Raw genomic sequence first — 13,156 nt, forward strand, 5'->3', positions numbered from 1 at the left:
TAAATACTTTGTGTTTAAAACTTTATAATATAATAAGATTGCAACAATTGATTAAAAAGCCAAACATTGAAGCAACCGGACACCTGATATCGGCAAATAAACAGTAGATGGTTGTGGTCCTACTTCAAACGGAGATGAGAATTCACTCAGCACTATTTTCACACTGCTTGGTGTTGGTTCAGGTTCCTCATTCTTTTTAAGATCAGATATGTGGTAGGTGATGTCAGATTTGTTCAACGAACGCAGCTTTTCATCAATTTCATCATAGACTGGAAATCATGAAAAACAAATATTACACTGACGACAACAAATAAAGAAAATAATAGCACATTTTATCCAAATTTACTTTCAAATTTAAATGGTACTTAATACTTAATATAACAGCAATATACTGTAGTTGTTGTATGCTTTGAATGTAGGAATAATATGGCAGCATACTTAACACGTGCTATTTACCTTGTTGTATATCTGGTCGATTCTTCACCTCGAAATCCCAGCATCGAACCATGATATCTTTTAAGAACTTAAAGATATCAAGATCTTCAGGTTTGTCTTTCAATGTTGACTCAACGTCATCAAGATATTTTTGTTTTGGTTTTTGGCCACGATGGATAATTAGGTTGATAATTATACCAGGGTTGACAGGTTCATCAGAAGAAAATGCAGGATGCCTGGTGAGGATTGCATAGAGCACCATCCCATAGCTAACATATAAGATACAAGAAAGAATGTTGTTTTACTCTCACTTCACTGTTTTAAGTTGTGTTGGAAACATTTACAACAGCAACAAATGTATAAATAATTCTTTCACTGGCATTTTAAGCTGTTTCATTCATAGAAATACGAAAACTCTTTCCCACCTATACACATCCATACTTGGCTTTTTATCACTTAGTATGTTTCCCAAAAGCTCTGGTGCAGTGTAGAATGGAGTATGCTGAGTAGTTAAAGTTATTGTAAAAGATCCTCCTGTAGCTCCTGTTGCCGTGGCAATAGCAACGGAGCCAAAATCTGCAATCTTCACCATCAGGTCTGGTGTGAGCAAAATGTTTCCTGGTTTCAGGTCGCAATGTAAGTAGGATCTCTTCTTATCATGGTGGTGCAAGTAACGTAAGCCGTCACTTATTTGATGGGCAAATCGGAGCTGTAGGAGCAATGGTACATTCTTTATATCTCCTTGGAGCCACAGACAATCATCCAAGTTGCCAGCTTCAACATATTCTATGATGATTCCTATACAATCGCTCCATTCTGTGATGCCATGAATAGCAACAATGTGCTGATGTTTGAGACGATAAAGAACTTTCATCTCTCTCTCAATACTAAAAATAGAAATTTAACAAAACAACATTTATCTTACACCTTTCTGTGTAGTAAGATACGATATAAATTGACTTGCCACTAGTTGACGCTTACCTACCGAATCACCGAACATCGCAAACATCGCGCCCTAAAGGCAATACAAATAGCAGTCAAATGGACCAGTTGTAGTGGCTTGTCTTTGTAGTTTAGAAAACTTTACAGTATTTCATTAATATCATTCGATGTAACTTGTAACAGCAACTTAGCAATTGTCACTCCAGTACAGAGTCTCGTGACTGGTGGAGCCATTGTCTGGCTCATAGGCTTAAAAACGTAAGGTAGCTTTGGCCTTAGGCGGCCTTACAATTAGCGAATTCAAGTTAGCACGGTCAATTAATGTTTGACAAACAACTTTAATCCAGAATTCGGCAGTTTTATGTTGAACTAAAACTCGTTTCTTTAATAATAAAACCTCTAAGGTTAGTTTCTTATTTGTCTCATCTTTGGTGCGAAGTTACGCGTGAGCTCAATGATGGCCGTGGGCCGATAAAACAAGGTCGGGGGCCGCAGTTGGCTCGAAGGCCGGGGTTAGCACACCTCCTGAACCAAATCAAAATTGCAAACATTACAACAACATGATCTAGATCTACAACACGTTAATGTTTGACTAAAAGCGATTGCAATACTGAGCATTAATAATATGAAAATATACAGTGTACTGTGACGTAAGTTGTAAGACTTACTTCAGCATGACTTTATCTTTGTCTACAGAAAGTCCTTCAACTTTGAAACATTTAGCAACGACTTTTCCCAGTTGATTGTGGATGCATCTTCTAGCTTTACCAAAACTTCCTCTGCCCAATAAGTCCTCTTTATCCCAACTCGTCTTCAAACTGGATGCCTCGTAAGATTGAAAAGATGACGTCATTCTTGCATTGTATTTCCTGGCACTCAAAACTTGAGCCATGTTTGAATAACTCATAAACTACAAAATAATTAAATTCTACCCTTGACTTTAGATCTCCTGCTAGATTAAACAGCTTTAGTTGGTGAGCCAATGTAGCTGAGCTTTGAAAGTCTGGGTTGCAAATAAATAGATTTTACAAGTCGTTTTCATAAGCGTGATGGCGACACAAGCAACTTTGCAAAGATTGAACAATCATTGAAAGACGCTGAACAAGAGTGAATAGTTGCTGCAGCGCAGCGAGTCACAAGCGCAAAGCAAACGAAATAGTTGATAAGAAGGTTGATCAGGTAATTGTTAACCAATCAATGTAAATCAATAACTTTGTCGGCGCTAATTAGCGATGCAGTCGAACAGGTTTCAATGATGGGTGGAATGAACCCCACTGCCCGGTACTACTTTTATGTGATTTTTGCTGATACACGTAATTATCCGTACATTTTCTATGAATAACATGCATCATTACTGACAGCACATAGTTCACTTTTACGTCATCGTGCGAATTCTTAGATTGTCCTTATCTCGTGTTTACTTTAACAATATTCAACACCGTCATTGTCGAAAACCACTTGCTGTGTGACAAATTTTAAATAAAATTCACTTTTATTGAGAAAGCAGCATTTTTGTGTTTTTTTTGACATATTTTCTATAGTAGTAGATTTTTCAAATGCAAAAGGATGTTTAGTTATTTTCTGTATTCATCGAAAGATCATTCCTGGACAATTTATCGTCGACGAATGGTGGCAAGAATCTCTCCTTCATTTTTCAGCCGAAGACGAACAATTTGATTTGAAAATAAAAGTAAAACACAGTAGCACAACTCAAGCATAATTAATTGGTGATTGATCAGCGCATGTCTTATGAATGAGTAATGTGCGCTTGTTTGCGCATGCAAGCACACACACCCGGTAACGCACTGGTTAGTATGATCGGTTCAACTGAATATAAACTCGCAAAATATCTTGATAGACTCATACAATCGCACATTCCTGACTGTTGTATGATTGGCTCCATTGATGATTTCTTCCTCCTGACTGATGAGTAGGACCAGGTTGTTGTTGGCCGTCCAGGTGAGCTTCCTCGATTATTCGTACCTCGTTTAACCGGTATTCGATTATCCAGTCGCCTGATGAAGCGGTGTGACGTAACAAGGCAGTTATAACAAACGAACTATGAAGCCTCTCGTAATTATGACGAAACAGTGGGTTTGATATATATATAGCCTACTCTTATTAATATTACTACACTTGTAGTTCATTGTTAAACACAAAATCCTACATTGTGTTCATCTTGGCAAGTTCCAGCAAGAATCTTTCCCATCTATCAATCTCTGTCCAAGAGATATTAAACTTATTTAATTCATACACATCAAGTAACAAAGCAACAGAAGCAAATATGTCTAAAAAGCAGCAAAATATTTTGCGGGAAACACCCGAGTCGAGAAATCAAGATCAGTGCAGAAGTCACAGGAATGTGCAACTGGACTAAATAAAATTTCCTAAATACGAATTAAGTTCTGTGAAACTACAATGCGGAAAAATTGATCAAGCTTCATCAGACGAACACCAAACAAATGTGGAAGACTTCAAATTATGCTGCAACAAAATGGCGACAAATTCTAGAAAAAGCGTTGGAACAATTTATTTAAATAGTGCAAGAATTAATACAGCAGCCTGTAGTATACATTTTACTGCTAGCAAGTTATTTTTCGTGGGACGACCAACAGCTGATGACAAGGGAAACAGAAAACATGAAAAAGGCGCGTTTTGACCAAATGAAATTGCCTAAATAGATAAATGGTCAAGTTGTATTGCAACCACGTTGATGTTGATGGATTCACGTCAAACGAACAAGTGAAAAAATATGGAATTAAGTCGATTTGTAAAAATGCTAAGATGACGAAATGCGTTGGAAAAAGAATGGAATTAGTCTTTAAAATGTTCCTTATCAATATGAGCGCCAGTTATAACCGGTTTGTTGAAGATGAAACTGGGACTGAGCAATCCAGCCAATCAGCGCCAACGTTTCTTCCAATGAAGCCATATATGTCTGATATCTCTTCTATCTGTTGACGTAATAATGAAATCATTATGAAATCAACTGGACAAATACTCTCCGAGTTTCTTAACTTTTTAAAACGCAGGTTTAAAATCTTTTAGGATTTTCTGCAAAAGATTTCAGGTTTGACAAACATCCAACAAGAGGTGAATATATATAAATAGAAAGAAAACCGCGATATTTCAGAGAAGTTGTCACAACGTTTACAAAACCCACTGTGACATCATAAACTCCGCAATCAAAATAACAAACCGGCATGTAAGGGCAGTTATAAAAACTTTGATATTCACAAAACACATCTGGAAAAAAGCAGCAAACTCACTATTTTTGAAGTTGGTTACCCGCCGCCGTGACCAGACTTTGTGTCGACTCTTATCAGCAGAGGGTTCCTCTGATTAGGGGACGCCCCCACTTTATCCTGCACGGTGGCGATGTACTTTAAGGAGTGGTGGGGCACCACACGGTCGTCGTGATCCCCGGTTAGGAGCAGCAATGATGGGTACTGGTTTTTTGGGGGGCCCTGGGAATTCCCCACATTATGTATGGGTGAATATCTAGACATAAAGGAAGCAATAATTACAATGTTAAGCCAAACGACATCAATTTTTTGATAAAATAAACAAGGTATTGTGTCAGCGTAAAGGTAAACTAACAATCAGGTTACGCCTATGACGTAACACTCAAGAAAATCTAAACAACTACGGACGAATTTTAAGTTTCACAAAACTATTTACAAGACCAATGGGTAAATACCTGGGCAAGGTAATTTATTAAAATAATAAAGTTGAAATATAAAGTTAAGCTGACAGCATGATACTCCAAGATTAATACACATCAAAACCGATTTGATTTTTAACTTCTAATCACGACCAAATATTTGACACATGACTCACTTAATAAGCCACTGGAATTGTTCCTCATTGTCTGAAGATCCGAAATCAGTCGTCCATGCGTGACCGATTGTGTATTTGTGGAACTTAAGCATGTCCATCACCCTGAAGACAAAACTATCGCGTTTACTACAAAGTAAACAGCGTATTCATAATTTTATGTTGAGATCGGCCCTTGGTGTTATTGCTGTGCTTGATAGCGGCCCACCGACGATAAATGTTGCGCACCCCTCAATGGTACGCACCCATGGTGACGTAGCGCGTGTCGAAGTTGATTCACTGAGGGTAGAACGCAATCGTAAATGCGCTCTGTCAACACCAAGTGTTATGACTAATGCTCATGGGGACAAGGACGAGACTCAAGACGTTAGTGCGGCGATAATTCCTCAAGTCTTGTTTAATCATAAATCGCAACCTTCTGATAACGTTTTAGCGACAGTTATTTAACATAACACCGCTCCCACAAGTGTAGTTGTTCCAAAGACAAGCCAAAGTCAAGTTCAACTTACCCGACTTGTGCGACGGCGCAACCAAACAGGTCTGGTCTCTGGTTGATACAAGCAGCAACCAGCAAACCACCGTTCGAACCACCATTGATGGTCAGTCTAAGAATCAGAAAATATTCGGTGTCAAGCGTTATACGAGTAGATGGCATTTACACTTTCACAAAATCGCCAACGTACTGAATATTGCATATATGCAAGTCATCCTTAGGGCAACTAGGCCTACTAACCAGCAATTATTCACGTCTTGATATGAGATTCGTTCAGTATCGAAAAATAGCCTTGAAACAGCATCAACTTCACTATCCATCCAACTCAGCTGTGGGAATGACACAGCCGCAAGCCGGCATGTAACTTTGTCGGATGTTACTGTTATACGACTAGTAGCGCAGTACACATTTGCCTGGTCGATGGTGTGACAAACCTTGAGGCAAATGTGTCGGAAACGCTCAGGCAAAACGGGTACGTAGCTGTTGCTCTCCTCCTGAGGAGGAAACGGTGACAACAACGACCAAATAAACGGTTTCGATCCATGACTTAGAGACCGAGGTTTAAGCCGCCATCTCAGCTTCAATCTTCGAGAAGTAACATTTCAATAATGACGTCGTTTTGGTCGTGAGAGCAAAAGGCGATATTCGGACTCGCAGTTGTTTTATGCAGTTGATGGCACGTTTACCAAATTTCTTGTGTTAATAGCATAGTCACTTTGCTGGTTTGGAGTTATTCAGCAAAACATGGCTACTGGTGAGCTAGGTTCAGGTCGTGAACTTCAAGCCATGATGGGCTGCGGTTTAGTTGGAGCGACGCGAATCACGCGCGCTTTTGGTCGATGCCTTCCCGTCGTCATTATTCCGTCATTCCGATGCTTGCTTGTTGACTAAGCTTTGCAAACGTTCCAGCTTCGCGTTGAAATGGTCGATATTTTCAGTACAATACTAGATCTCGTCTGCCCGAACGACAAGTACGCACACATATACATAAGAACGATCAAATACCGCGAATACCAATAAAATCAACACAGATACGAGTTAAAGTGATATGTCCAAGCAATGGCCACCACAGTGGCATGAAGAAGAAATAAATAGATAGAAAGTTTAGTAGCGCAGGCGAGTCAATCAACTTCAATTCATTGCTGCCACAAGCCGACTACACGCCTCAGTCAGATGGCTTATGAACCGGGTTGACCTGCGGTAGTAACCTGCTGTAGCTTGGCTGTGCAGTTTTATTGGAAATTACCAAAACATTCATTAAATATTACGAAGAAATCACAAACTCACTGCTGGTGTCAGCAGCAGAAATGAAAGCAACAACAATGGTGCGATTCAACAAGATAAATCCAACATGTAGAAGCTCATATTTACATTTTAGTTCTCAACACTTCAAATTTATTCTTCGCTGTTTGGTTGAAAGTGACCAGTAATTGGACTAATCATACGACGTAATAATATATAACAAAACACAAGCGTGATGTAATAATAAACTTTCGATGACGTGAGAAAGCAGATGAAACAGTTAGATGTGTTGATAAGCAAACATGGATTTATATAATACATTGTCAGAAAGATAAAGTTGGAACAAAATCAATTTATTTTCATTGACAGCTGCAAGTTGGAATCACAGGGTAACAGAGACACCTTGTGGTGATAAAATTGCGATGAAAATTCGTTTCAAACTATCAAGTTCACAATTTACGATAAAATACTTAACATGGCTTAATATACTCTACTCGTATAACAATCATAGATTGACACCAATATGACGTCATACATGATTGACGTAATACAGAAGTAACGTTGAAATAAAAAAGCACTTCATTACTTTTTAAATTTATCCGCACATTCTAATAATGGCTTTACTGATCCGTCATCATTCTTTGAAGATAAAAGTTTGGCGGTTGCGCTGAGATAGACACATAAGTAATTGCGTTGATCAGTTGGTGGTGATAAGTTCGTTGCCATGGTGGCGAGTTCATTGCTGATGGATTTGACGTCACCATCCAGATTAAGAAGAATCATCAATCGTAAGCTTGATAACATGTTCCAGAAGCGGGGAAGTCCCGTCAGTTCCGTTTGTTTCTGAAGGATGTTGTAAACGTCACTTCCTTTCTCCCTCGTCATGGTTGGATGGTATTGGTACAAGTCGCACAAATCTAAGAAACAAAAACAATTTTAGTCACAATTATACAAAACTAATATTGATAAAAAGTAATTTATCCAAAAGCTTGTATAGCTGGGACAAATGTGTCCAAACGCATATTGACGTGACGATAAATATATTCTGACGTAACATATGAAATAATTAAACAGATAGTTTAGTTGAATTAAAAATACAAAAACTTGTAACAATTAACCACATATAGACATGGTGCCTGTCATTTTCCATAATAAATAACTGATCACGTGCAATAAGAACAAAGTTTACTCGCGAGATAAAGATCGCTACAGTCAGAAATCATTCAGGTTATTGACACAAGTAAAGATTATCTCGTTGTTAACAGCAAATTAGCGGCGATTTCTCCAGATGCTTCCCATCTCAGCCTGGTACGTCATAACATGTGTTGTGCGAGGGCATTCAGTTAAGTAACAAAGGTGACGTCATAATATACAAAAATATTTACAATAGAGAAGAAAGTAGAAAGAAATAACTCGTGGACCCAAAAAGCTTTAAATTCGCCATCTTCATAGCTTGCTTCAAAAATAGATTTTAAAATATCTTCGTCTGCATCGTCTGCACACGCGATGTTTAATTCACTTTCGGTGTCAGCACAATCATCAATGCAGTCATTGTCTTCGTAGATTGGGTGGTCTTCGGTGCCATCTAGAGCATTTGTTACGCAACAATTTTTAAATGATGATGGTACCATATCTTCAGGTATACTTTGCCATGCATCCTTAATCCACTGATAAATTTCTGTGATTGTAGGCCGACAAATTGGGCCATTTTTGTAATACTTTTTTGGCCTTCCGCCATCCACCGATTCCACTGCTCACGCAATTTCGACTTCAAGATTTGTTTAAACTAACGTCCAGTGGTTGTAGCATACTTGTCATGTCCACGGGAATAATTGCAAAGTCGGTTTTCATTTTCTTTAACTGACCTTTGACCTCGCTTTATCGGTGGCATCGGAAGCAAAACAAGCAACGATCGTTGCTTACGTAGCCCTCCTGGTCGTCTGCTCAAACAGCTTCAATCCAATCACGTGTTAGACTGGGATCGAACCACCTTTTTCGTTCACTCGTACCTCAATGGCGGTTGGTAGCTTCTCTTTCGGTTTCCGCTTAAAAACAACACAAGGTGGCAGTTTTTGCGCCATCACCAGTTACCGGAAGCATCACAGTAAAATGATTTTTATCATTGCTTGTCGTTCTTATGTGGACAGATTTTCCACCATTGAAATCGAGTGTTGGTTGATGTGGAATATCGAAGGTCACCGGGGTCTGGTCAGCGTTTCCAATTTGAGTGAAGTCGTATTTCTTCTGGGCACGTCGTTTGATTATGAACCGCTGGAATTGTCCTAGCTTATGTTCGAAATCGGACGATAGTTTCTGGGCTATGTGGGTGCGACGACGAATTGAAAGTTCATGACGTTTTAGAAAACCCTGACTCCATTCAACACTTGCTTTAAAGTTGATGACTGCATTATCAGATTGTTTTGCAATTTGCAAAGCTTTGATGCGCAGATCCGTAGCGTTGATCTCAATAGCATTCTTTCGCTCTTTGACTCACTTGAAAAGTTCTGTTTGTAACCATGGGAAAGCTGCAGATACTTTGCTTTCTTCGATTACGGTAACGTTTCTAGTTCAGCTTTGCCTTTTCGCCACGTTCTTACGATGCGGTCAGACATATCAAAGTGACGACAGCCACATTGTTCAGCAAATAAAACAATTTTTAACTTTTCTGCAGCAGTGTATGATACTCGCTTGATGACATGATTCAATGTAAACAGTAGAAACAGCAAATAAAATGCCCAGGAATTGACAGTAGCTATTATATAGTCTCTATGTGATAAGTGTTTTGGTGCGGATGCAGGATGTCATGATAAGGTCATTCTTTTGGACTAACTTTCATTGTTTTAACAACATATTCGTGAACAATATTTCTTCTGTTATGTAGCCAGTAGACAAAGCTATCAACAAAAATGTATGCTAGGAAGGCTTGATTTGGCGCCGATATTGTTATTACATATCTGTATCCATCGCAACTTTAACTAGTTATTAGACGCCGTGTTAGTTCAAGACGTAACGCTATGATTTTAATTATTACGTAATATGTAGAAGATAAAGAAACGGATATGACGCGCTGTACGGATGCTTTGCAACGTAAATTAACAAAACCTAAGAATTTATATTGGAATTGCGTCATAGTGATGTCATTTCCTGAAACGTTCAATGCGAGGAATGGGTTCAATTACGTAAATATCTATGACGTAATCAATGACAACATCATCTGAGGTTAAACAAAGACAACAAATATTTTTATTTCTTACTATTAATTGTGTAGTGAATCTCTTTCATCTTCCATTGCTCGCTCCTATCTTCCACTTCCTGATGTGCGTGAAATGATTTGATGTAGAACGCCTCAGCTTCCACAGGTTGGTTGTTGCAGCAGTAATAATTACCTAAATAATTATAAATCAATGATTACGATGAAATATTCTAATGTAAAAAACTCGATTGTGAATCATAATTGACAATGACGTCATAATCATCAATTCATAAACCAACAATGAATTAATCATTATTTCAAAACAAAAATTGCTATTTGGTCACGACGTTGTAAATTAACATACGAACCCATATTATTGCAGCATGCTGAGTACAACCACATCTTCCTACATCCATCGCCGAATGTGGATTCAAATGTGGCGATGGCCGGTTGGAGAACTTCGATTGCGCGCGAGTATTCAGCAAGATATTGATGGCACAATGCGATGGTCAACCAACATTCAGCTTTCGATGCTGTCTCCAACTTTTCATCGACTTTCACTGATTGGATGGATTGAACGAAGTCAGTCATGCGTGAAATCACATGACGATATGTGGTTCGTTGCAGATGTTCGTTGTATCGCCATATAAACTCGTAACATTCAAATGCGCATCTCTCCATCAGTTTCACTTTCTCAGTAGGATCATCAATCTGTTTGTGAAGATCACCTGCGCACAATACAAGTTTGAGTAATCTTACTTGAGTTTGTTGAGTGTTTAAGAATGTTTAACGTTTGAGTAAGATCACCTGCAAGCAACAGAAGTGTCAATATTGTCGGTGAATATTTCTCACGTCTCAGAATCGTTACGAGATTGATGATGTCATTTCCGACATCGAATGCGTCTTTTCCGGTTAAAGAAGTGCTCTTGATGGTGGAAATTAAACTTTCACAAACCGTCAGTGCTTCGTCTATTTTTTGCTTTGAAATCAGATCATTTATGGATGAGATTTTTTCACTCATATTTTCCAACCCTGCATTGAAAAATAGTCAAAAATTTTAGTTACAAATAATCAATTTTGAACCCTGCTTTAATATTGATGTAATAAATATAATTTTTTGCTTTGTTATACAGTGATGACCAATAGGCATGTCACATCTCTGTAATAAAATTATTTTTTATCTAAATAGGCCGATTTTATTGTTAGTGACGTCATACGCAAGGTCTAAACTAAAGATAACAGTTGGATTATATTAGGGGAAGTCCCGGGCGTAAGCCGAAACTGATTAAACTTGTCGTTGGGGATTTGAGAGTTGTCAGAATGAAATAATTTTCGTGATGTTACTTTTTTGCCATTCACATTGGATAAGCTTCAAACGCATAAATAACTTTAAAACGTTTTCGAGAAAACGAGCGAAAAGCATCATTTGTTATTATATAATTCTCTTAGGTTTATTGTTTTCGTTGCAAATGTTTTGGCTTTGGAACATTTTTGATTTTCTAATTGTGGTTCTTGCATTTCTTAACTTTGGCCACCTCAGCTCTATTGCCTGCAATCACATATCCTTCATGTAAGTCAGACCCCGTTAATCCGGACCACTAGGTTTCGTCATAAAGTGTCGGTTTAGCGGGGAATCTGGATTATCGGAACGCGAAAAATCAATCAATCTTGCAAATGCAGCTCCGTGTTAAAAAAGCAGATGCATCTTACTCCTATTCAAAATACCCAGCTTCCGACTGGACAGCAACTAAAACAAAATTATAATTTTTGTATGATCCAACCCAGTATCGAACCCCAGAACTACCGTATTAAAGACGAATGCTCTAATCACTAAGTTATCTCCACAACTAAATTTTTTTTTCAAAGCCCAATGCTGTGCTGCTTGACATTCAAACAAATTTCAAATCAATAAAGACTGTTGGAGAAGTTTAAAGAGTGAAATTGCAACATTGTTATGCGTAGATAATGGGTTATTGTTTCGTCAACTAACTACTCTATCTAGGACAATCGTGAATCATTTTCGCTTCACTCTTAATGATCCGGTTTATCGGATTTTATTGCTATTTATTTGCACATTTCTTCCAAAACTTTTGTGTCGGAGTCGGACAGCGGGGTTTCCGGATTAAAGGGGTAAAATGCATCATAGGAAGAAATCTGTCCCCGGCAGCTTTGTGTCGTATAATGGGAATTGCTATATACCACACATTTATCAAAGGAAATGTCCTAGCAATGTTTCTTACTCTATCAAGATTATTTATCTACCTTGAGACCTTCCATCATCATCACTAGCTCCATCTGGTGGTTTATTTTCTGGCATTGCTTCTGTGACAGTCTGTGCAGCTAGAAATAAGATTAAGAACAAAATAAACGATGAAATCATAAGTGTAGTGGTGTTCATGATAAGCGTGCACGTGAATATGATTTATGCTAAGTGACATGTATCATGTTTACAGAAATAGTTTAAACTTATCTTAAAACAACACCTGGACTTTGCTCCGTACATAATTAATAAATACATAATCATTACATGTGAGGCATGATTCAATGAATAAACCTCAAAAAATAGATAGAATTGGAGTAGATAATCTGGTTTTACACTGCGCTGTGCTACGGTATAGTTTGGACAGTAATGCCAACCATTGTTTGGAGCAAACTACGATTTAAACTACTAACTACGATTACCGCAAGATGGCGCACAATACTACGATTGAGAGTAAAATATTTGTTACGTTTTAGTTCAGCGATAATTTAACACGCCTTAACAATGAAGTGAAGTGAAGTAAAGTGATGCTTGTTAAGAAGACTCCACAAAATTGTCGTGCTCTTATGAAACAAAATATATCCAAGGACATCTTATACATGTGATAAGCTTTTACTTTTTGTTGAGGTTAATTTAACTCTGAAATTTGTCATTTTAAAGGAATGTTATTTTGCAAAAACACATATTATTGGTAAATTCTTGCGACAGAAAAAAACTTCACTCTGAAAATGAATTGGAAGCAAACGAATTAAAA

General features: G+C 38.0%; 3 protein-coding genes across 3 annotated transcripts in view; all 3 read right to left on the minus strand.

The window, feature by feature from the left end:
- LOC143452427 (uncharacterized) overlaps positions 1 to 13,156 on the minus strand; it is a 33,712-nt gene that overhangs the window by 15,519 nt on the left and 5,037 nt on the right. The gene's annotated exons all lie outside the window — the stretch shown is intronic.
- Positions 14 to 2,390, minus strand: LOC143452431 (receptor-interacting serine/threonine-protein kinase 3-like). Its single transcript, XM_076953409.1, has 4 exons — positions 2,046 to 2,390; positions 861 to 1,322; positions 457 to 704; positions 14 to 269 (listed from the first exon to the last, which is right to left on the minus strand). The coding sequence occupies exons 1-4, from the start codon at positions 2,282 to 2,284 to the stop codon at positions 52 to 54; spliced, it is 1,167 nt and encodes a 388-aa protein (XP_076809524.1). The 5' UTR covers positions 2,285 to 2,390; the 3' UTR covers positions 14 to 51.
- LOC143451690 (prolyl endopeptidase-like) lies at positions 3,586 to 5,869 on the minus strand. The gene is made up of 4 exons (XM_076952405.1): positions 5,724 to 5,869; positions 5,218 to 5,319; positions 4,647 to 4,878; positions 3,586 to 4,331 (listed from the first exon to the last, which is right to left on the minus strand). Exons 1-3 carry the CDS (start codon positions 5,867 to 5,869, stop codon positions 4,662 to 4,664), a joined length of 465 nt encoding a protein of 154 aa, XP_076808520.1. The 3' UTR covers positions 3,586 to 4,331; positions 4,647 to 4,661.

Source organism: Clavelina lepadiformis, chromosome 4 (genome assembly GCF_947623445.1).
Source record: "Clavelina lepadiformis chromosome 4, kaClaLepa1.1, whole genome shotgun sequence".
In the NCBI taxonomy this organism is placed as follows: domain Eukaryota; kingdom Metazoa; phylum Chordata; class Ascidiacea; order Aplousobranchia; family Clavelinidae; genus Clavelina; species Clavelina lepadiformis.